Source organism: Bubalus bubalis, chromosome 8 (genome assembly GCF_019923935.1).
Source record: "Bubalus bubalis isolate 160015118507 breed Murrah chromosome 8, NDDB_SH_1, whole genome shotgun sequence".
Taxonomy (NCBI): domain Eukaryota; kingdom Metazoa; phylum Chordata; class Mammalia; order Artiodactyla; family Bovidae; genus Bubalus; species Bubalus bubalis.
In genome coordinates, this window is record NC_059164.1 from 68,173,076 (window position 1) to 68,198,223 (window position 25,148).

The 25,148-nt window shown below is 38.9% G+C and overlaps 1 protein-coding gene across 1 annotated transcript in view; it reads left to right on the forward strand.

The window, feature by feature from the left end:
- HIBADH (3-hydroxyisobutyrate dehydrogenase) overlaps window positions 1-21,226 on the forward strand; it is a 109,901-nt gene extending 88,675 nt beyond the window's left edge. Inside the window, exons 5-8 of the mRNA XM_006066076.4 lie at window positions 3,643-3,776; window positions 5,344-5,420; window positions 12,287-12,443; window positions 20,259-21,226. Coding sequence (XP_006066138.1) covers window positions 3,643-3,776; window positions 5,344-5,420; window positions 12,287-12,443; window positions 20,259-20,417 — 527 coding nt within the window. The 3' untranslated portion in view covers window positions 20,418-21,226. The remainder of the gene's footprint in view (window positions 1-3,642; window positions 3,777-5,343; window positions 5,421-12,286; window positions 12,444-20,258) is intronic.
- Window positions 21,227-25,148: the final 3,922 nt, after the last annotated feature.

Below are 25,148 nucleotides of genomic sequence, written 5' to 3' on the forward strand. Positions count from 1 at the left end.
ACTCTATGAAAAAGCTATTAATGTTTTCCTCTTTTATACACAGAACCTCAGAGAAGTGAAGTAATTTCCTTATAATTTGTTTATAACAACAACATAATCAGCACATCCCCAAACCAGGTATTTCATCTCCAGATCCTTTACTGTTTGTACCATGCTCATGAATTAATTTACTGAACAACTATCTGTTGAATGTGATAGATAATGGAGTGCTGACATAAGCATGACCCAAATGCTCCCCTTGTAAATGATTTATGGTGTCATGGAGGAATCAGGTAAGAAAGTCAAAGGTTTTAATAAGGTGTATAAATGCTGTAATAAAATTAAGCATAGGGCATATTTCGGTTTTGTATATATAATACAATTACTAAAATATAAGGTTAAATAAATACTCCCAATAGTCTAGCAGCTGCCTAGTTATATATTCCATATTTTCCTATTTTGGGGATTGGATCTGATTTAAAACGCATGGCAGAGTAATAAAGTTACTGTTTATTATCATAGACATAAAAATATATACAATGTCTTCTGAAATCCATGAGATTGTCTTATACAGCTTTAGAGTTCCAGCTGTCTCTATGTTATTTCAAAACTTGAAATGGTTGCATTTATTTTGGGATAACTTCAGTTCAGTCACTCAGTCATATCTGACTCTTTGTGACCCCATAGACTGCAACACGCCAGGCTTCCCTGTACATCACCAACTCCCAGAGCTTGCTGAAACTCATGTCCACTGAGTTGGTGATGCCATCCAACCATCTCATCTTCTGTCGTCCCCTTCTCCTCCTGCCTTCAATCTTTCCCAGCATCAACATCTTTTCCAGTGAGTCAGTTCTTCACATCAGGTGGCTAAAGTATTGGAGTTTCAGCTTCAGCATCAGTCCTCCCAACGAATATTTAGGAATGGTTTCCTTTAGGATTGACTAGTTGGATCTCCTTGCAGTCAAGGGACTGTCAAGAGTCTTCTCCAGCATCACAGTTCAAAAGCATCAATTCTTCGGTGCTCAGCTTTCTTTATAGTCCAACTCTCACATCCATACTTGACTACTGGAAAAACCATAACTTTGACTAGACGGACCAGGTCTTAATTTTGTCATTGCAATGGGACTGTGCTTGATAGTGACATACGGTTAAAGGAATACACGTGGAAAGTTAGAATGTGGTCCCAGGGAATTCCAGAACTTTAGAATTACCCAGTTTGGTCAGACCCTTACATTGGAATATAGGTTATGATGAAGTCGGAAATAATCACATCACATAATAAGAGAAGGAGAGTGGAAATACCACAGACTTACAAATTAAAAGATGAATTACTCTTTCTTTCGTGGTATTCTCTTAAGTAACTTATTTCTTCTTTTTGAAATATGTGTTTGAACAAGTGAGAAAGTACACTTGTCAGAAGATTAACCAGCTGAGAACCATTGTCAGCATTAATTTTCCTTTAATAAATGACTCTCTGAAGCTATTTAGCAGCCTGTAATCTAGATACAAAGCTGTTGACCTATGATGGATAGTGCTGGGTTTGTTTATAAGCTTTGACTTAAATCGTCTGCTTAATTTCTCCTGGTCAGATCAACAGGATTTGGAGTAAGGGTGGTTATGTGGCTTGAATTAAAATAGCCATAGAAATTGAACAAAATGATTGTAAAACATTAATGATCCACCATCTTGGTGAAGTAAATTAGAAACTAACAAAATGACAGTCACTTAAACTTCACCATTATCAGGATGTTCAAATGACACAGATAAGCTAATTAAAAGCATTTGTTCTAATTGGGTTTTTGTACATAATCAGTTCCATAGTGTGTCTGAAAATACTGTGAAATAATGTAATTTAACCATATGTAAGCATCTCAGACTTTCATAGCATGTGGGCACTTCCTCTTCCAAGATTGTTTGGCTAACATAATGCTGACTTCTCTTCCTTTTAATAATTAGTTAAAAATAGCATGAACTGTAAAATAGAAAGGCTATCAGTTTGTGAAATGTTCACAATTAGAATGAAATAAAGATCTCCTCATTTGGCTTTTTATGTATAAAACCTGTATTTCATTGAATAAATCAAATTTAAAAGTAGGCCATTACTTGCAGCTGTCTAGTCTAATAGCCAGGTTTGATACATAGCACAAATAGTTACAGTTTCTTTATTCCTGGCTATACTATAAATAAGTTGTAAAGGCAAAAATTGTACTAATATAGTTCTTTCACATACTTTGCTGATTTTGAACAACAAAACCTAACCTGAAAATTATGAATTAAGATTTTTTTCTAATGCTAAAAGCAATAAATAATACTCTTGGTTTTATTTTATAGTTAATAATAATATAGATGAGTGAAGCTCCCCCTACTTCCTTTTTAAGACAAGTCTAGGCCATATTTTCTGTGCTGAAGTAGAAGTTGCTTCTCCAGTCATTTCCATTAGTGAACATACTTCAGACCTTTGAGAGGCTGAGGAGTGGCCAAACCGTTGATAAAGTTTATTTCTTCTTCCCATCATGTCACTAGGAATGAACTGCCCAAAAGGTGTATAGGCATACCTTGTTATATTGCTCTTTACAAATATTGGGTTTCTCCATTAAACACAGAATGGGTACACAACAAGGTCCTACTGTATAGCACAGGGAGCTATATTCAATATCCTGTGATAAGCTGTAATGAGAGAGAATATATGTATGTATAACTGAGTCACTTTACAGCAGAAATTAACAAGACATTGTGAATCAACTGTACTTCAATAATAAATAAATTAAATATTTATTTAACAGAAAGAACCAACATTGTGGTAACCTTGACGTGTCAGGTGATACTTAGCATTTTTAACAATAAAGAATTTTTAAATTGTGTATACATTGTTTTTATAGACATAATGCTATTGCCCATGTAGTAGAGTACAGAATAGTGTAAATATAAATTTTATATGCACTGAAAAATCTAAATATTCATGTGACTTTCACCTGATTATAATATTCACATTACGGGGGTGACCTGGAACTGAACCCACAGAATCTTCAAGGTATGCATGCTTGTATAGCAGGAGGAAAAAGAAAAATCAAGTAATAGCTAAAAAGTGCACATCAGAATAATCAGTCTAACTAAGCAGTTGTTTTCTTTACCTTAAAAAAGAATCTTTCCATCTGAAATGCTTACTTGTTTATGGGAGAAAAAGACAAGTCCCTCTCTTTGTTGGTCTCATCTGTAGATAGTGTATAGAGAGGGAGTGAGTGAGCCAGAGACCCCAAATCCAAACCTGGGCAGTTGACCCCATGGCTGTTCCCATGGCACAGGTACTGGTCGGGGTACAGGTCATCTTTTTCACACTATTACTGAATAGGTTTTTCAGGAGAATAAAAGATGCATGGAAATAATAAAATTCACATTTCAAATTCCCATGGTACTCCATGATCTTGCAAAAAAACTTGAGATGAATTGAGTTCGACTGAATCTGTGTGTTGCCTGTGGCTTATGAGTAACCTTCTAAATACTTGACAATTAAAATATTCCAGGAGAGATTTATGCCTGATACAAATACAACTTGGAGGCAAGGTTTTTGATTTGGTTTGGAATTTTCTCTGATTTTAGAATCTACTTAAACACTTGAAGAAATGTATCCCTCTGCTTCTATCCCTTTACCCCCAAACCATTCAGGTGTGGGAGCTGCTCGGTCGGGGAACCTCACATTTATGGTAGGAGGAGTCGAAGAAGAATTTGCTGCTGCCCAAGAGTTGCTGGGGTGCATGGGCTCCAATGTGGTGTATTGTGGAGCTGTTGGGACAGGGCAGGTAACGTTTTCACATCACTGACACTGATTTGATGATGTAAAATCAGCTAATGTTCATTATTTCTTTCCTGACGACAGTCTGATTCTGCGTTACTCTGTTCAATCTATGGATTTTTTTGTTTGCTCAGATTTTCTTAAATTAGAATAAATTAGTTTTCCATCATTCCTACTGGAAGTAAGCAGAGATCAGCCAATTAATTTAAAAAGATGGGAAAAGTTCCTTCATTTCAGACTTTGACATATTTGCCCCAGCGACCACTGAAATTATCCTTAAAATGGCTTCCGTGTGAAGTGCTCATGTTGTCTGATTTGCTGTTATCCACCCTCTAACTTTGTAATTGCTTGCCACAGCTCTATTTGTAGTACTGTTGGGTAGAAGCAATGTATGCACTTTAACTTAAAAAACAAAGCAAAACAATTTTCATTAAGAAATGTGTTATGTTACTTTTCTAGTCAGATAAAGGTGAACGATCACATTGAATCTTGAAATCAAACAGGTTGTCCCCCTCCCACCCAACACTCACACTCCTCTTCATGCTTTGTCCTGGCCACTGGTCCCTTTTTTTTTTTTTTTAATCATATTCAGGACTATACTGTGATCTTAGATACATCTATTGTCTTCATTCCCTTATCCAGTCAGTCTCCACTTTCTGATTCTAGCTTCAGTGGCTCTCACTGTTTTCTCTCTAGTTCAGTCCACACATTACCTGGTCTAGTCTTTCATTGTGTCTTGCCTTGTTTTCTGTTCACAGGGCCTAGTGGATCTCTGGACACTGGGTTTACCCCTCTGCCAACATTATAGCCAGAACTAATCAAGATGTTTGTGTCCTTGTAGAGTTCCCAGTTCTGACACTTTGTGTAGATCTCTGTTTCCTACCATGTCAAACTCAGACACTCTATTCTAACTTCCGTAGCTCTTGACCCAGTCTTACTTCTTCCCATTCCTTAAAACCACTGCCCAGGAATCCGTTTCCTTACTGTTCTCAAGAATATCTCATTCTCTTATGTATGAGATACTTACTTTTTCTCCTGGTCTCCTCCTTTCCCTTTCTTACCTATTTAAATCCTGCCTGACCTTCTGAGAGATGGTTTCAGGTTTCACTTCCTTCCTGCTCCTGCCTTCAGTGATCTGGTGTCTCTGAACTCCTACTGTCTGTCTACAGCTTCTCCCATGCAATTTACCACTTAGTTGTGTTTGCTTGTTCACTGCCTTGTCGTTCAGTGTGTTACCACTGTTTCCCCAGTTAGGATGTCAGCCCCATTCCTGAAGGAACAGTTGTGCCACATCAGTCAGTATTCCCTGTCGTGCCTGCACCCATGGGAGTAACTCGGTCACCTACACTTCACGGTTCTTCCCTGGTGCAAGAGACACCCCCACCCCCGTCAGCTCTGGGAGCTTGTGTTAGGCTTGGAGGGAGGTTTGCAGTACCAAATGCCTTTTCCTGCTTGAGAGAATCAACAGTTGAATGCTCTTACTTTTAGAAACAGGTAGAATTGGGTGAAGAAATCTTCCTGTGAGTTACGGCTTGAAAATAAATATATTTAATATGTACTCAATTTGTTTTCAGGCTGCGAAGATCTGCAACAACTTGCTGTTAGCTATTAGTATGATTGGAACTGCTGAAGCTATGAATCTGGGAATCAGGTTTGTTGAATAGTACATTTTCATATACTAACAATTTTTACGAGCTTTCCAATTTGATTTCCTGATGTTGAAAACAAATGTTCATGAGAGATAAATGAGTTGATCCAGAAACATTTTGAAAGTATTTCATTATTGAACTTTAATAGACTTTGTTTATTGGACAACCAATAGGACCCTGGAGAGCATGAATATTCTTTGCCCTAAGCCATAAAATGTATTGTGCTGTATATTTGAAGTTACATTATCCTTTTTATATTGGGAGCTCCATTTCTTCTATTATGTCACAATGCAAGAAACACTTTTACTATAAAATTTAAACAATTTTTGGCAGTGTAGGACAAATTTGTATAAAATACAGTTTTAATGTATAGTGAATTCAAGTGTTAGGCTACCATGTGACTGGTTTTATGTATTTATTTAAAATATAGTCCCTAGTATCCACGTTAAAAGGACTCTTGGTAATTTATTCTCAGGATAAACTAGATGGCATTCATAAGACTGCATAGCATAACTCTTCATTTTAACTTGCCTAGGGTTTTACATTATCCTTACTTTACATTAAAAATATATCTTTTCATTGAAATAAAATGGCATTCATACTTTGCTAAAATTGATTTAGGAATTCAGTTTTTCCTACGATGGGGATCATCCTTTAGAATGCTTAAGGTTAATGCCTTAATTTTAGTCTTTAATCTTTTGGGTTAGGAATTCTAAATATGATTAATCACCTAATTAATTTTTTGGATGTTTTGTATTTCATGAATATAATATATATTTCTTATTTTAGAAAATGCTTAATGAGAAAGATGCTTTTATTCAAGTGTTTTCTTAACACTTGCCAGAACTGCTTGCCAAATATATTACAAATCAGAGTAGTGTTTCATATCATAGCTTTTGATAAAAGTAATAAAAGAGCCAAAGGACTTGAGATATTTTTTAAAACACAATAATGGATTCACATTTCCTCTTAATTACCATATCAAGATGCTGTTGTTTTATTGAATTGCCCTTGTCTCAGATGTTAAACTATCTTGACCTATTAAGTTGTCATGTTGTAATTGAGATAAAAGAGGAATTTGCTTTGCATCAGTGCTAATTGGTTTATCAATATCCTGTACCATTTACATTTTAAAATTGAATGTCTGTAAGATGGTAAGGCATATCTGTACAAAGTCTTAATAAAACTAGTAGTATATAGGAAGCTTTTCAGAGTGCTGTGTCTGTAATGTAGCTAGTTTAGGCTATGGGTCACTTATCATAATTGGAAAACTAGTTATTAGTAACTTGTTTTCATGTCCATTCTTTAGACTAATTTTGTGGAGGGAGACAATGTAAATTTCTGGAACCAAATTGCATACAAAATTAATTAGTATTGACAGCAGGATTAGAGTATTAGTATGCATTTTCAGCTTTAGAATTTTATTTTCATTTTTCTGGATATAAATGAGTATATAATTAAAAAAGTAAAAGGCTAGGTTACACTATACCAAAATTTCCCTCTATTTTTGCCAGTTTATTTTATATTCTGGCCTCTTACTTTAAGCATCACTGGATCAGAATATTCATTAGGCATCTTATAGCATTCCTCAAATGTTTTTGCTAGCAAAACTCTTATTAGGTGATCATTCTAAAATGAAGTGTTTGTACAGTAAGTGCTTATGGAAGTCTAACTCCAAAGGCCAGCTAATAAAGAGTAGTATGAAAATCAGTTAAATGAATAAAATGTATACCTTGGCTACTAGAGTAAGTTTATTATCAAAGAGAAAAAAAAGTGATAAAATTTCAAACAAGTATTAAGAGCAAAAGCAATAAATCTTTTCTCTTATTGTTGGCCTTGATTCACTATGATAAAAATAATATTTGGAAAATATTAAGCTTTCAATGTTTAATTTTCCCAAAACTGTATATTACTATTATTGATCTATATGTGTATAAATGAAATATTTACATATGTATATACACACACATATATGTCTGAATTCAAAGCAGGAATTCATTATTTTTACTTATGTGCTATAATATTAATAATCTGTAAGTTTGTGGTACTCTACACTGTACTAATGAATTGTTTATTTTCATAACATTAGGATTTTATCTTACAGAGATTCTCAGCGGTTTGAAAGTCCTAAAAATGATTGCTTTGGCTATTGTCTTTTCTCCATGGTTTACAGACATGGTTTAAAATGACAGGATTGTTCTCTAACAGAGTATAGAGAGCAACCACGATTTATTGAGCTTTGCAAGGTGAAAGAGAAAATTGGCATCAGCAAGCATAAATTCCCAAGTAGTAAATTCCCACAAAGTACTATCGCATCAAAGTGGTTCAGCCACATTTATATTCTGTTCACTCTGAAGTGAAAATTTTCTAGAGCATTAATGTCAACATTTACAAATTGAGTCACTTGTTCCTATGAAGTGATCATTTCTGATTAATTTCATTCTCATAAGGCAGTGTTTTTTTCTGAAACACTGACATTTCCCTTTTTTAAATAGAAGAATAAAACCTTATAGTTTTAAACTCTAATTGACCCTATATGATCTTTTACAATGAATGTTTATGGATGTCAGTGAAAGTTTAAATGCTATTAAAAAAAGTAAAGTGTAAAAAGCATTGGTATACAACATATTTTGAGATTCTTTTTTACTGGACCTTTCTGCCTTCTAATTGGATTCTATTTAGGACTCAGAGCATAGTTTTAGGTACTAAAAATGCCTTATGTGCCTTAGAGAGATTTTGTTCCCATGCACCACATAAGAATAAGGTTGGTAATGTGAGTTTTGTTGTTTTGTTTTCATTTTTCTTGTACCAGAAATTGTGTTTTTGTTTGGTTTTCTTTTTTTTTTTTCCCCAATATGGGTGGTGTAACAAGTTATTTGCATTACCACCAGGGCCCAGGGCCCTCTAGCAACAGCCATATTGTCTCCTTCCACCAAAAGAAGCTTAAAACAGTTAAACTTCTGGAAGGCTGTTCAAGATGAAGACTTTCCCACTAGCATAATTTTAGCTTCTTGGCTACTGCCCTGAGATGGTGTTGCCTTTTTGTTTAAGTGATGACTGAAACCTCTCAGTTGTATACCCTAATACATAAAACATATGGCCAAAGGTTTATAATAAAAGTTTGACCGAATTTGATGGCTGATTAAGTGACTACCCATATGACCTAGTGAGACTCAGGGTGGTGAGTCAGGGTGCCTGTTGATGACCACATCCCAGCTCTGCCACCAACTTAAACTTTTCTCATCTATAAAATGACAAAAATAATAGTATCTCTCCACAGTAATAATAGGATCTATTGTGAAAAGTGAAAGTGTTAGTCACCGAGTTGTGTCCAACTCTATGTAACCCATGGACTGTAGCCCTCCAGGCTCCTCTGTCCATGGGGTTTTCCAGGCTAGAATACTGGAGGTAGCCATTCCCTTCCCCAGGAGACTTCCCAACCCAGGGATTGAATCCAGGTCTCCCACATTGCAGGCAGGTTCTTTACCGTCTGAGCTACCAGGGAAGCCCCGTAATCTGTTGTGAGGAGTAAATAAATTCACCCATGTCAGTCTTTTAAAACAGTTCCTGACACATAGTAGGTGCTTAATACATGGCAGTTATTGACGTGATGGTGGTGGTTAATATTTGAATTGTACTTAACGTACAATTAACGTTTTTTTCTTCATAATGCTTCTCACTGGCTAGCCTTATATATTTGTTTGTTTGTTTGTTTATTGCCTGTCTTCCCAACTAGAATGCAGGCTCTGTGAGCTTTGTCTGCTCATCCATGGCGCATAGTAGACACTCAGTGAAGATTTGTCAGGTGAATGAAGAGGAAAGAGGGAGGGAGGTGGGCAAGGCTCTTCCCCCTGCCTTAGGTAAATGTTACTATCTGGATGTCCTAACTGGCCCAGTCTTGGAGGGCAGGCACAGCCCCTTGTTAGCTGGCAAGTCGGCATAAACTTTGGTGAATAAGGGAATGATTGATTTAAATTGACCTAGTCTTGGATGTTTCATTTCCAGATTGGTTCCTGATACACACATCTCAAGTTTAGGGACATCATTTGCTGTGTCCTTATATAAACCAGACAGTATAGATACTTACAGAGACTATAAAGTGAGCAAACTTTTTTGGCCCTTAAAAGCTTTGGTTACAGTGAAGGCAAACACTTGGCTTCTCTTGAATTTTTCTTACAGTTTATGCATCATTTTTACTTCTCTCAAAAGTTCATTTAAAATTCTTGTGTTTTAAAGGTGAGTAGATTTGACACAGTGACGTTTATTTGAGTTGCATTATATATGCGGTCAGAGCAATGAATTCATTCTCTGTTTATATCAGAGAACATTCCAGCAATTGTAAAGCCACATGCATGCACACGCGTACTCTCGAACCACATCCAGTGGCAAGTTATTATGGGGACTGACAGACTGTCATCCTTTTGATGGCTTGAGCTGTATATCTCCTGAACAGCAATGGGGCTCTTATGCAGAAAGTATCATATGTTCCCAGCCAATTTACAGGGAAACAGCAATAACATTTTATCATGGTTGAGAGCCCAGTAGCTGCTTCCTATTAAACTTGCCCTTTCAGATACCTGTCTTGGATTAATTTGTTGATTTCAAATGGAAACTCAGTCTTCTCCAGTGAAGCATGACGTTCTAGGATAGACTCCCTGAATGACAATTACTGTGTATTCTAGCTGGTTGCAGACCATTACAAGCCTTGGGCACAGTGGAAGACAGAGGACTTCAGTAACTGATTTTAATATCATGTCTAATTTTAGCTGTCAGTTATATATATGCCAGTGAAAGAATCCTCAGAAAGATGAAATGCAAAACACTTCTAACTTGCTCTTTTTAATGATACACTTTGCTGTTGGGGGCGGGGGGGATGCCTTGGGGAGGAGCGGAGAGGGAGCAGCCATCTCCTGAAGGGTATCAGCATGGTGGGGGAGCATCAGATTTGAAAAGTGAGCACGTAACAACTGTCACCTTGTTTTTTGGTGTGCCCCTCAGGGTGCTTCTAAATAGTAACATGTTCACCAAAGAGTTCCGTAAATCAGTGCCAGTATTTTTCCTTGAACATTCAAGCAAAATGGAATATAGGGTTTTATGACAGATAATAAGCTGTGTTCCCATTTGGTGAGTATTATAGACAGAGTATGAATTTCTTTAGCAATAAAGAGCATTGTGAGGCACTGTTGAGTCCAGGCTGGTAAGCAGGGGAGTATCTCTGCTGCTCAGAATGTGATGAGCCATTTTAAAAGAAAATTTAAATTAGGAAGCCTTAATTACATTTCAAATGGAAGGAAAAAGCAGTGCTTTGGGGAGGGGGTCTTTAAAAATATCCCCTGCTCATAGAGCACAATATTTGTGCTCAGAAAATTTATTTGCAGCTACAGCAAATTAACTAATTGTTCATTTGGGACTTTATTTTTCATAGTTATTCCCTAAGTGCATTGTCTTTGGGTCATCTGCTACCATAGAACCCTGATAGCCTGATTTTATTTAAAAGAGAAAGAAAGCATCAGTAGCAAATTATACGTGTAACAAACTTGGATCTTTATAAAAGAATGAATGAAACTGTCAGGTTACTTTCCAGCAGAGTACAGTTGAACAGCTGACTTCAATGGAATCTTTGTCTGTTAAAATCTTTTAGTAAAAACTGCTCATTATAACATGGCCCACTATGTGAATTCGTGTAGATGGCATGCCATATTGTATTCCTTGAATCACAGTTGCTCCTTGAAAGTCTGATTACATAACAGTTGTATGATTACATAACAGTCCTTACCCATCCCAGGTATTAGCCCTTGACCCCACTTGAGCATTTGGAAAAAGGTTTTCCTGGTTGTTATATTCCACCCTGGAAATAAACAGATATATTTCAACACACAGGTAATAAGCTGCATGCCAAAATACACAATTCATTTAACATTTATATGTCTCTTTTTAATCTTTTTTTATTCTGGAACAGATTCATTTTAAGGAAAAGCAGAAAGTTTTATTTGAAACTTGATTAAAAGATACTTAGCAAAACTGTGCTTCCCAGACTGCACTAAGATACTTGAAATCAAAGTAGTACAGCATTTTAATTCTTTTTTTTTTTTCTGGGTCCACATTTGAACAGCCGTTTATGCCATCAGCTCAGTGATAGAACAAATGATGTTTCCGCTTGGGCAGGCTTTGTTTTATCAGGATCAGTAACCTTATCAGCAGTTGACCCAGAACTATAATGCATGCCTCTGAATAGATAGCATATGTCACAGCTCTATGCAGACTTACTTCATAAGCAAGATGGGCTAATGAAGATTTAATAAATAAGGAAAAGTTTACAGCAAGAAATGTCCTCTTTTATAATAATAACTTCTCATAAGCTTATTTTACTGCTCATGACTCATCTCTTGCATTTATTCTCATAAAAGCTAAAAGAATAAACATACACATAAATGATACATAGACTCCCATGGTACGTAGCTTATCTGTCAGTATTTCTTTCTGAAATACATCATTTGCGAGTAAAGACTTGAGATGATCATCTTGGCTTAAGGTTCTTAGGTGACGCATAAATGCAATAATGTTCAAAAGACTAGAAAACCTATGTGTATGATAAGCCAGCAACACTTTTTATGCAATTATATATTGTTTCTTAAAAGCAGGGTAGCACAGGTTTTCTCTCAGTGTAGTGTGTCCTGGCTCAGAAGTGTTTCTTCACTAGCTTTTAACACCCTATAATTTAAGATTGGATTCTTCACTCATCCATCTGCTTTGATTTTTCAAGACATCATAAATGGAGAGAGAAGATGGAGCACCCTCAGACGTAAATAAGTCACATGTGACTTGTACACTTTGACATTTAACACTTCTTTCCTTTGACCTTTGACAGGTTAGGGCTTGACCCAAAACTCTTGGCTAAAATCCTAAATATGAGCTCAGGACGATGTTGGTCAAGTGACACTTATAATCCTGTACCTGGGGTGATGGATGGAGTTCCCTCGGCTAATAACTATCAGGGCGGATTCGGAACAACACTCATGGCGAAGGTATGGGAAATGCAGTGACTACCCAAGAGAGTGGGGAAATGTGTCATGGTCTGTTCTTCTCCTTCCATCTTTCCCTCCATCATTCTCCACCCACCCGCCTTGCCACTCCCTCCCTCCCCAGGGCTCACCACCCTGCCCACCCCACCCGACCCCCACTCCTCCCTGCTTGCAACAAAGCACACCCCTATCCTAGAAGGCAAGATGGCTAAAATAGTGACTCACTCACAGGAAATTAGCTCAAACTTAGCTTCGATAAAAACCCTTATCTTGTTCATTTTTAATCCTGGTCTTTTGGATGAGAATAGATTAGGATGTTTCTCTTGTGCTTGGCTTTGTTTGTAATGTGAGTCGGTAAGATTTTGTTCTTCCTATGTTTTATAATCTTCTTGTTTCTAGTCATTTACCAAGTCCTTAGAAATGGAAGCAGTAAGCATTTTCTGATGGCTAATAATCTAATGACATTAGATGTACATATCACAGAAGAGAGGATCTTTCTCATGATACTAGATTTCTAAATACATCTTCCTGCTTTAAGAATATGTGTTTATGTGTAAAGTCATTTGAAAAGCAAATTATCAGCCTTCTTTCATTTGTGATTTCAGCGTTAGAAAATACTTTTTAGACAAACAGACTTTCAGATTTTTGTGTAGCACGTTGCCCCATTCTCACTCCCCACAACCCTGCCCTTTACTTGACCAAAGTAATAGTACGAACACCTGGATATGGTGCGCAGGTCACCGTCATTCGTTCCCCATGATGTTCGTGCATTCTGCTTTTCGACTGTGCCTTGACTTTGTCCACTTGCCCTCTCCACCACCTCCAATGCCTTGGCTGAACCTCATTTGGATGCTGCCACATCAGCCCTCAACTGGTGTCCTTGCCTTTCATTCTCATCGTCTCCAGTTCATTTTCCATGACATGGCAAAGAGTGGGCTTCCTAAAATGTAAAAACCTGATTATGTCGTCTCTCCTGTTAAGTCTCTTTTCATGGTTTCCAGTTGCTTGTAGGTTAAAGTCCGTCTCTGCACGTTTTCTTAAAGGCCTTTGCTCTCCTTCCTGATTCATCTCTGCTTCCCACTCCTCTCCTTTGCTTTAGCCACATGGGACTCATTTGGCCCCTTGTTTTTCCCTCCCTGGCAGCCCTGCGCCTGGTCTGCCCCAGGCCTACCTCAATGCTTCCTCTACCTCCAGCCTGACCCCGGGCACATTGTCAGCTCATTTGAAATATTGATTGGGTGAAGCCAGGTTTGAAACTATGTTTCTTATTTTGTGGATTTTGTAGTTTGATTTCTCCTCATGTTTCATTTAAGAAAACACTTATTTTTATGCCAGTCTGTACCTTGTATTTCGGCTTGCATATCTTCCACACAGGCTTTTATTGATGTAGTGTGCTGTGTTACTTTTATTGGAGAAAGTAGCTCCTTAAGCGGATTGTTTTCACAAAGCTGCAGGGTCGTTTATCAGGACACAGAAGAGTGAAAGAACCGCATTTATGCCCAGTTTGCTTTCTGTATCTGTGTGAAGTAGGTTGTGGCCTGTTAGCTTGTTTGGTTTCCCAAGTACTACTAACGGCTCCAACTGAAGCAGCAGCTACCAAGCGGCCTGTGAGCAGTGCTGGCTGTATTGTGGGTCTCAACTGCAGCTGACCCCGTGTCGCACCTCTCCTTCCACCGTTTGCTCCAGTATCCCTGCCCAGGAAGAATCTGTCCCTACTGAGGTCCTTGAAAATTATTTCCTTGATAGTAGAAGGTAGCATAAGACAATTCAGTAGTAAAACATATGAACATTGTTCTCTTTTGCCCTTGTTTTCTCTGTAAAATGCAGGTGTCATTTCCCTTACAAAGAACAAGACTTCTGAATTTTGCTTAAAATGAGAGAATTTACACAGAAATGCTTTCATCACCTCAGAGAGCTGTTAGTGAAACACACTATAGATAATGAGACTTGTCGAGAAATTGATAGAGGTTAAAAAAATCCCCATTCATGCTACTGGTGAAAGCAATCGTACTTGGGCAGATGAGGCTATTTGTTGTTGTTCAGTCACTGAGTTGTGTCAGACTCTTTGTGACCCCATGGACTGCAGCGTGCCGGGCTCCCCTGTCCTTCAGTTTCCCTGATTTTGCTCAAATTCATATCCATTGAGTCACTGATGCTATCTAACCATCTCATCCTCTACTGCCTCCTCCTTTTGCCTTCAATCTTTCCCAGCATCAGTATCTTTTCCAGTGAGTTGGCTCTATGCATCAGGTGGCCAGAATATTGGAACTTCAGCTTCAGCATCAGTCCTTCCAATGAATATTCAGGACTGATTTCCTTTAGGACTGACTAGTTTGACCCCTTGCAGTCCATGGTACTCTCAAGAGTCTTCTCCAACGCCACAATTTGAAAGTATCAATCCCTCAGCACTCAGCCTTATGGTCCAGCTGTCACATCTGTACATGACTACTGGAAAACCATGCCTTTGACTATATGGACCTTTGTCAGCAAAGTGATGTCTTTGCTTTTTAATATTACTGTCTAGGTTTGTCACATCTTTCCTTCCAAGGAGCAAGCATCTTTTAATATCATGGCTGCATTCACTGTCTGCAGTGATTTTGAAGCCCAAGAAAATAAAATCTGTCACTGTTTCCATCGTTTCCCCATCTGTTTGCCATGAAGTGATGGGACTGGATGCCATGATCTTAGTTTTTTGAATGTTGAGTTTTAAACCAGCTTTTTCACTCTGCTCTTTCACTTTCAAGAGGCCCTTTAGTTCCTCTTCACTTCCTGCCATTAGAGTGGTATCATATGCGTATCTGTCTGAGGTTATTGATATTTTTCCCAGCAATCTTGATTCCAGTTTGTGATTCATCCAGCCCGGCATTTCACACAAAGTACTCTGCATATAAGTTAAATGACTAGGGTGACAATATACAGCCTTGTTGTACTCCTTTCCCAGTTTTGAACCACTCAGTCGTTCCATGTTGCTTCTTGACCCTCATACAGATTTCTCAGGAGGCGGGTCAGGTGGTCTGGTATTCCCATCTCTTTAAGAATTTTCCAGTTTGTGGTAATAACACAGTCAAAGGCTTTAGCATAGTCAGTGAAGCAGAAGTAGATGTTTTTCCCTTGCTTTCTCCATGATCCACCAAATTTTGGCAATTTGATCTCTGGTTCCTCTGCTTTTCTAAACCTAGCTTGTAGATCTGGAAGTTCTCAGTCCACATACTACTGAAACCTAGCTTGAAGGATTTTGAGGATAATCTTAGTAGCATGTGAAATGAGTGCAATTGTACAGTAGTTTGAACATTCTTGGCATTGCCTTTCTTTGGGATTGAAATGAAAACTGACCTTTTCCAGTCCTATGGCCACTGTTGAGTTTTCCAAATTTGCTGACATATGGAGTGTAGCAGTTTAACAGCATCATCTTTTAGGATTTGAAATAGCTCAGCTAGAATTCCATCACTTCCACTAGCTTTGTTTGTAGTGATGCTTCCTAAGGCCTACTTGCTTTCACTTTCCAGGATGTCTGGCTCTAGGTAAGTGATCACACCATTGTGGTTATCTGGGTCATGAAGATCTTTTTTGTGTAATTGTATATATTCTTACCACCTCTTCTTAATCTCTTCTGCTTCTGTTAGGTCCATACCATTTCTGTCTTTTATCCTGCCCATCTTTGCATGAAATGTTCCCTAAATAGCTCCGGTTTTCTTGAAGAGATCTCTTGTCTTTCCCATTCTATTGTTGTCCTCTATTTTCACTGTTCATTTAAGAAGGCCTTCTTATCTCTCTTTGCTATTCTGTGGAACTCTTGATTCAATTGGATATGTGTGCATGCTAAGTTGCTTCAGTCATGTCCAATTCTTTGTGACCCTCTGAACTGTAGCCTTCCAGGCTCCTCTGTCCATGGGATTCTCTAGGCAAGAATACTAGAGTGGGTTGCCATGCCCTCCTCCAGGAGATCTTCTCAATCTGGGAATCGAACTTGTGTCTCTTTTGTCTCCTGCATTGACAGACAGGTTCTTTACCACTGTCATCTCCTGGGAAGCTCTCAGTTGGGTGTATCTTTCCCTTTCTCCCTTGCCTTTCACTTCTCTTCTTTCCTCAGCTATTTGTAAAGCCTCTTTAGACAACCACTTTGCCTTTTTGCATTTCTTTTTCTTTGGGATAGTTTTGGTTACCACCTCCTATACAGTGTTATGAACTTCCGTCCACAGTTCTCAGACACTCTACCAGATCTAATCCCTTGAATCTATTCGTCCCCTTCACTGTATACAATCATAAGGGATTTGATTTAGGTCATACCCAAATGGCCTAGTGGTTTTCCCTACTTTCTTCAATTTAAGCCTGAATTTTTTGATAAGGAGCTCATGATCTAAGCCACAATCAGTTCCTGATCTTGTTTTTGCTGACTGTATAGAGCTTCTCCATCTTTGGCTGTAAAGAATATAATCAATCTTATTTTTATTGACTCTCTGGTGATGTCCATGTGTAGAGTTGTCTGTTGTGTTGCTGGAAAAGGGTGTTTGCTGTGACCAGTGTCTTTCCTTGATAAAACTCTGTTAGCCTTTGCCCTGCTTCATTTTGTAGTCCAAGGCCAAACTTGCCTGTTACTCCAGGTATCTCTTGACTTCCTACTTTTGCATTCCAGTCCCCTATGATGAAAAGGACATCTTTTTTTGGTGTTAGTTCTAGAAGGTCTTGTAGGTCTTCATAGAACTGGTCAACTTCAACTTCTTCAGCATTAGTGGTTGGGGCATAGACTTGGATTACTGTGGTGTTGAATGGTTTGCCTTGGAAGCAAACCGAGATCATTCTGTTGTTTTTGAGATTGCACCCAAGTATTGCATTTTGGACTCTTTTGTTAACCATGAGGCTACTCTATTTCTTCTAAGGGATTCTTGCCCACAGTAGTAGATATAATGGTCATCTGAATTAAATTTGCCCATTCCCATCCATTTTAGTTCACTGATTCCTTAAATATTGATGTTTACTCTTGCCAACTCCTGCTTGATCTCGTCCAGTTTGATTGATTCAAAGACCTAACATTCCAGGTTCCTATGCAATATTGTTCTTTACAGCATCAGACTTTACTTTCACCACCAGGCACATCCACAACTGAGCGTTGTTTCCACTTTGGCCCAGCTGCTTCATTCTTTCTGGAGCTATTAGTAATTGCTCTCCACTCTTCCCCAGTAGCATATCGACCTGGGGGACTCCTCCTTCTGTGTCATATCTTTTTTGCCTTTTCATACTGTTCATGGAGTTCTCTCAGCAAGAATACTGGAGCGGTTTGCCATTCCCTCCTCTAGTGGACCACATTTTGTCAGAGCTCTTCACTATGACATGTCCATCTTGAGTGGCCCTGCATGGCATGGCTCATAGCTTCATTGAGTTATGCAAGCCCCTTCACCATGACAAGGTCTTAACTCACTAGGAGATATTTTGCTTAACTGCTATTAGATCATATTGTGTTGGGAGAGATAATGTTAGTGTGTTCTTAAAGTAGAGGCTTTTATGTTTATTTCTTAACATCATAAAATTCTAATATAGGGTGTGTATATAATCAGAACATAATTAGAACATCCAAAAACTCCTCAACCTAAAAGTCTGTTTCTGATGGCCTCTAAGGAACAACTTACAGAATATCATGACCACTGTTGTTACTTACTTAATGTACCTGTCTCCTTGTAAAATGCAGTGACTTGGTCCTTCATTAATTTGTTGAAAACTTTTGCAATTGTTTTATTTTTTCCCCTGAACCACCCACTGAGCTCATGAATTCATAAATATTTTTATTTGATTAGTGAAGTGAGGCATTTGTTTGTTTTAAATTACATGTTACAGACTTCAAAGGATGACTTCTTTTCTTACATTTCAGGACAGACAAACCACTTAGAGTTTTATAGACTAAATCACCTTTCTCTTTTTAGAATGTCTGTCCTCTGAGGTAGCAGCCAGCAAAGCTATTTTAGCTTCCTTTTTTTGGTTTTATTAGCTCTTATTTGGGATATTTACTTGCCCATTTGAAAACCTCTAATAGACTTTCCTTCTCAATAATGTTGTGTTCTCCTCAATAGGTTATGTTATTCTAAGTTTTTATATTCTAGTTATATTTCTAGGTTAAAAATTACAGGCAGTCTTTCTATGTAGATTTTCTGTCATTTTAAATAAATGCATCTTGCAGATATGCAGCAAAATGATGTTGACAAGACGCTTATCTGCTTGTCCAGGTATAAGCAATAATGTAGCTTATTCACCCACATTTGTTAAATGTGTGAGTAGCTATAGACAAGTTTTAGGTTAAGTAGATTTTCCAAATCTATGTGTTTGCATGTGAAAATATATAAGTAAGCACAAAATCATGTTAACACCTATAGCATCATACATATCCAAGCAGCTAGAGATTTAACCCATTCTTTAAACTTTCCTTCTTTTTTCTTTGAATAATTTCCTCCTTTGAGTGGATGGTATCCATAACTGCTCATTTATCAAGAATGTTCCTCAAAGAATACAAATGGTCCTGATCTTGCCTCCTTTTTCATTGCTTGCTGACTTTTCTGTTGATGAGGCAATGAGGATGGTGACAGTAAGAAGGCAATCTAGTTGGTTTTGCCACTTGTGCAGCTCTTATATAATCACAAATAAGATGAAATGTGGGGAATATTGTTTCAGTTATCCATGCCTTCATTGTCTTCCATTTACCCTACATATTTCAAGGTGGGACAAGATTCTGTTCTTAGTAGAAGATATCATTCACCACAGTTTAACTGTAAAAAATTTATAATGTTAGCTTTTGTCTATTTTTAAACAACCATAAGTTTTCTAAAACTCTCAGAATGAAACATTAGCTCTCAGAGATGTTAAAGGGTTGATGTGATGCTGACTGTCCATTGCACTTGAAAGAAAATCCAGCCTTCTCACCAAACATCATAAAGTTTTCTTGTTCCACCTCTGCCCATCCCCAGGTTCATTTCCCTCCCCAGCCCCTTGCTCACTCTAGTTCAGTCTCATTGGCCTTCTTACTGTTTCTTGAACATCCAAGCTATGCCTCCTGTGGGGCCTTTCCCTTGCTCTTCCACCCGCCTGAAACTTTATTCCCCCAGCTCTCCAAACAGCTCACTGCCCCCTCACATTCACATCGTAGGTCAAGTGTCTTCACCTCGGGAGGTCTTCCCTAAACATCTCATCAATCAGAACTCTCTTCCTTCCACTCTACCCCTTGCTATGTATGACTTCCTGACCCCTTACCCTGCTTATTTTTCCTCATCACTTGTCATTATCTGGAAGTTCAGCAGTTGTTTTCCTGTCTGTCTTCCACACTGGACATTAAGTTCCTGAGAATAATGACTTGGTTTTATTATGACTATGTATCACCAGCACTTAGAACAGTATCCAGCACACAGGGTTTTTTAAATATGTACTAAAAGATTGGATATTTTCATCATTGATAATTTCATCATGCTTAATTTCATATTGGGATTTGTCTTAGCCTTACAGGCTTCTGCAGATGTGAAAAAGCATTTCTCTATGTGGTCTCTTCCGGATAGGAACATACCTGTCCAGAGTCAAAACAGATAGGTTTTGTGGAGGAGTGGAGAGGACACTCAGAAATCAAGGTTTGTCTCTGGAGCAGTTTTGTAGCAGTAAGATAGCACTTATCAAATATTTATAGACACACACACACACACATAACTTAACGTCATTCTTGTAAGTATCTTATTTTTTCAGATTTCATTTTTTCTTCTTTGAAACCCAAGCATTAGGAGCCACAATTCCGAAGTGAGCCTTAACTGCACAGCCTCAATGTGTTCCCTCCACCCTTGTTTGATTTAGGATCTGGGATTAGCACAAGACTCTGCCACCAGCACGAAGAGCCCAATCCTTCTGGGCAGTCAAGCCCATCAGATCTACAGGATGATGTGCGCAAAAGGCTACTCAAAAAAAGACTTCTCATCCGTGTTCCAGTTTCTACGAGAGGAGGAGACATTCTGAACTTGCCCTTTGGCTGGGGACACTGTTGGAAACCAAACTCTCTTGGAGCCACTTATAGCTCACTTCACAAGTAAATGGGCTTAATCAGAGGTCACCTGTCTGCTTTTGATTGTCTAGGTCACAATAAACCCTGGGATTTTTCACCCATTTTTAACTGCTTATTGTTTTTATCTATTTAGAAAACACCTAGTACCTGAATTTTTTTTTTCCTTTTCTGCAAGCCTCTTATGGTCTCTGCTAGCTAGCCAACTGACCTTTTTCAAAAGTTTGATTCCTGAGCATCTTCAGCTGAAACGTTGCCTACTTCAATCAGGATATTATTTACTCCACTTTTCACTTTCACAAATAAGACCAATTTTTTTCAACAGGATAAAACCTATCCTCAAGGAAGGAAAAGAAATTGGTATGAGGAAGTGAGTTAGGGAAAGGGAAAGTATAGGGAATTACTCCCTGTGTCCCTCAGGAAGTTTATCCTGTTAACCCAGTGGTGGTGGTCTTGCACTGAGGTTATGGTTTATTTTCCAAGAGTTGATAAAGCAAGAGGATGCCTTGCTGCATGTTATGTAATTTGGACCCTGTTATAGTATCTCGGTGTGCCCCTCTTGTAACAACTCCCAATACTCAGCAAACTTTTTTTTTAAATATATTTTTGCTTCCTTGTACATTCTTACTACATATTTTTTGACTTCAGAAGAATGACTTCTTTAGAACTGTTTCAGAGCCAATGATATATGCTTTAGATAATTATTACATTATCCTAAATATAACCATATTATTTTGAATTCAAATAAATTTCTATGCTGGTAATACTTCCTTGGAGTTTTTGTGTCTTCCTAACCTTTTTGGTGAACAGTCAAATGACCTGACAGATTGGTGTTGTCGACTAATGGGGAAAGGATGGGACGAGGGGAAGGGAGGGCAGGTCAAAAGGAATTGAGTGTGAACTGGCCAGTGGGCAGCCCCCATCCTCCCCTCTGCTTGCATCCTTAATGAGTCTTTGTTTGTTTTCTGGTTCGTGGGTACTATAGGAATTTGGCCCGCAATAGATGTAATTATGTCCCAATAGGCAGCACAGTTGCTTTTTTTCCCCATCACAGCCCCTAGAAATACTCCAGGCCATATACCTAGACACCAGATTTAGCAAAGTACTGCTACTTTAATCATTTTCCTGGTGATCAGAAATTCCAGGCATTATTGTAAGTGCTAGGGCTCCAATGATGAGCAAAACATAAAGTCCTGCCCTTGTAGACCATAAATTCTGGTGTCTCTTAGGTGTATATGTGAGGAGGTGTGAGAGACAAGAAATAAGTGTTGAATGTGTATGTCAGATGATAATAACTAAAAGGAAAAATAAAGCTGGGTGAGGAAGATGAATGGGGAGTGTAGGGGTACCTTATTAGGCAGGTAAGGGCAGTGTGGCCTTTGAGCAGAGATAGGAAAGAAGCGAGGGAGCAAGCCATATAGATATCTGGGAAAAGAACATTGTAGGCACAGAGAACAGAAAGTGCAAAGGCCCTGAGTTAGGACAGCATAAGATACATGAGGACTAAGGAGGCCAGAATTGTGAAATGTCATAGATTGAGGGAAACCAGATCGTGTAGGACCTTGGAGGCTATGTAGGGATGGTAGCTTGTATTCTGAGTGAAATGTAGCATGTCAGTTAGCAAAAGTGAAAGGTAACCAATAAACTGCCAAGTTTAGTAGTTTAAAATAACAAGCATTTATTATTTTTTAAGATTCTCAACGTGGGCTATGTTATTCTTCTGACTGGGCTAACTCATTTGGAGCTGGCAGCTGTGGTTTGGTCTCATGTAGCAGGGACAGCAGGAATGATTGAGGCTTTTGTCCACATGGTCACTTATCCTTTGGGAAGATCCAGGTTTGTTGATCTGGTGGCAGAAGGTTCCCAGCAGCAACATAGGACAAGTCCCAGTGAACAAGCTTTTTTCAAGCCTCTGCTTGCTTTATGGCTGTATTGTCCCATTGGTTAAAGCAGGTCACCTAGCAAAGCCCTGAGTCAATATGGGAGGGGTTGCATAAGATGTGGACACAGAGAAGGGGGCAGTACGGGACCATTTTGCAAACAACCTAATATCACAGCCAGCACATGAAAGATTTTGGTTTAGAGAGATCCCTCTGGCTGTGGTGTGGAGAGTAGACTATTGGGGAAAGGGTACAAGCAAGGAGACCAGGTAGGCAATGGTAATAATCCAGGTGAAAAATGATGGTGACTAGGACCAGAATGATGAAGATGGAAGAGGCAAGAAGTGGTCAGATTCTAAACATAAAGATGGATGTGGAGAGAGAAAAGGAGTCAAGGATGACTCCAAGGTTGGTGGAGAAGGTGGAGGAAAGGTGTGACCATGTACTATGAGAACAAGATTGTGGGAGAAGAATTTAGGGAGGATTGGGAGAGGTATAGGAGAAAAAATCAGGAGTTTATGATAGACATCTAAGTGGAGAAAAAGCAGGTCCAAGGACCGAGCCCCATCTTACTCTAGGTTTTAATGGTTGGAACATGTGGCAGAACCAGCAGATGAGACTGAGTGACCAGTAAGGTAGGGGAAAAAATGGGAGCAGTGTCCCAGAAGCCAAATGAAGACTCACTATAAGGAGAGAATGCACATTTGTATCAAAAGCTACTGACAAGTTGAGTAATATAAGGGATGAGAATTAGTCATTTGGATTTGGCAAGATAGAAGTCATTGTTGACTCTGACAAGTGTTTTGGTGGAGTGTTAAAAATAAGATTGGGAATGGGAAGAGAGAAATGAATGGAGACAAATTTCAAGTTTTGCTATAGAAAGAAGACAAATGGGATAAATACTGGTAGGGAACATGGGGTCAAAGGAAGTTTCATTATATTTTTAGGATGGCAGGTGTTATAGGGTTATGCTGATGGAGGTGAAATGATCACAGAGGGGTAAAGTAATGATGCACAAAAGAGGATGTTGCTAAGTGGGGTCTTTGAGTAGTGAGAGGAGAAAGGTAGAGGCATGATGGAGCTCTGAAAACTAAAAACCAGCATAAAAATCATGTGTCCAACTGCCAGCATCTTATATGAAGGATAGAGCAGTATTGCAGTTAAATACTACAATTAGATATAATTTAAAATTATGCTTTTTTTCAACAGAATAAGTATTAGTGCTGGAAAGGACTTCAGTGACCGATAAGCGTTACCTGTATCAGTCACCCTCCTGATCATCAGCTTTCTCATCTACCAAGTTATCATCAATAGTGTAGCTTAGTATTAAGTGCTCTTCTGGAAACTTGAAACAAAACGTGAGTCAAGGACAATTGCGAGTGTTAACGAGCGTGTGGAGGAAGTAGAACCCTCATAACATTGCTGCGAGGACTGTCAAACGGTGCATCCACTTTAGAAAATGGTTTGGCAGTTCCTTGAAAGGTTAAACATGGAGTTACCACATGATCCAGCGATTCTACTCCTAGAAAGTGCTCACGAAAAGGTAAAATATACACCTCCATAAAAACCTGACCATAAGTGTTGATAGCAACAGTATTCATAATATGCAAAAAGTGGAAGGAATCCAAACACCCCTCAACTGACAGTTTGCATAAACACATCGTGGTATATCCATACTGTGGAAGACTGGCCATGAAGAGGAGCAAACTACTAATGCATGCTAATGTCAATCATGGGGCGTCTGAGAAGCCTTGCTCAGGTATTCCATAAATAACCTCAAATTCAGTGTATCAAGCCTGAGCTCCACATCCTCCCCTGTTGACATGCTGCTTCTCCTTGTCCCTGTCCATCCAGATTCCCAGGAAGGGCTCTCTCCTCCACCCATTCTCCAAAGCAGATTCTAAATCTCTTGTACCTGCTTCACACCCTCATGGATTCCTGTCTAGAATACTTAGGTTTCTTTGTGGTTACTTCTTTTTTTCCTAAGAACTTCACAGAGGTATAATTTACGTACAATAAAATCTGCTCATTTTAAATGTATGATTTAGTGACGCTTAGTCATCGCCACAATCCATCCAGTTTTCCATCACCACCACCCCCAAATCTCATTTAGTCACTTGCCAGTCTCTCCTTCCCCTAACCCCAAAACTCTAAGCAACCACTCATCTTTCTGACTCTGTAGACTTGCAGCTGCTGCTTAGCCACAAATCTGGTTCTTCCCCAATTTGTTTGTTCCCCCACTGCAGGAGAACTGGAAGGCTGAAATTCCCCTGCAGAACACCTTTTGTGGCTCAGCTGGTAAAGAATCTGCCTGCAATTTGGGAGACCTGGGTTTGATGCCTGGGTTGGGAAGATGCCCTGGAGAAGGGAAAGGCTACCCACTCCAGTGTCCTGGCCTGGAGAATCCCATGGACCGTGTAGTCTATGGGGTCACAAAGAGAACTGAGTGACGGTCACTTTCACTTTCACACCTTTGAGCCTCAAATGCAGCCTGAACCCCTTGGTGTGGTAGTCAGGCCTTTCATCCTCGCTCCTGTCTTACTTCACCAGCACTTTGTTTCCTCTATGGCACCCTGTGGGCCCCTTTGTTTCCTCTATGGCACCCTGTGGGCCCCAGCTTGTGAACCACAGCACTTGCCGGTTCCCAAGCATGCCATGTTTCTCACACCTCGGGACCTTTGCACATGCTGCTTCCTTCACCTGAAGTACCCTTCTCCTACACTCCTGACCCACTGGCTCAGGCACCGTATCATCTAAAAGGCCTTCTTTGGGCACCTCAGGCTGAGTCATTTCCCCTGTTTCTATAGC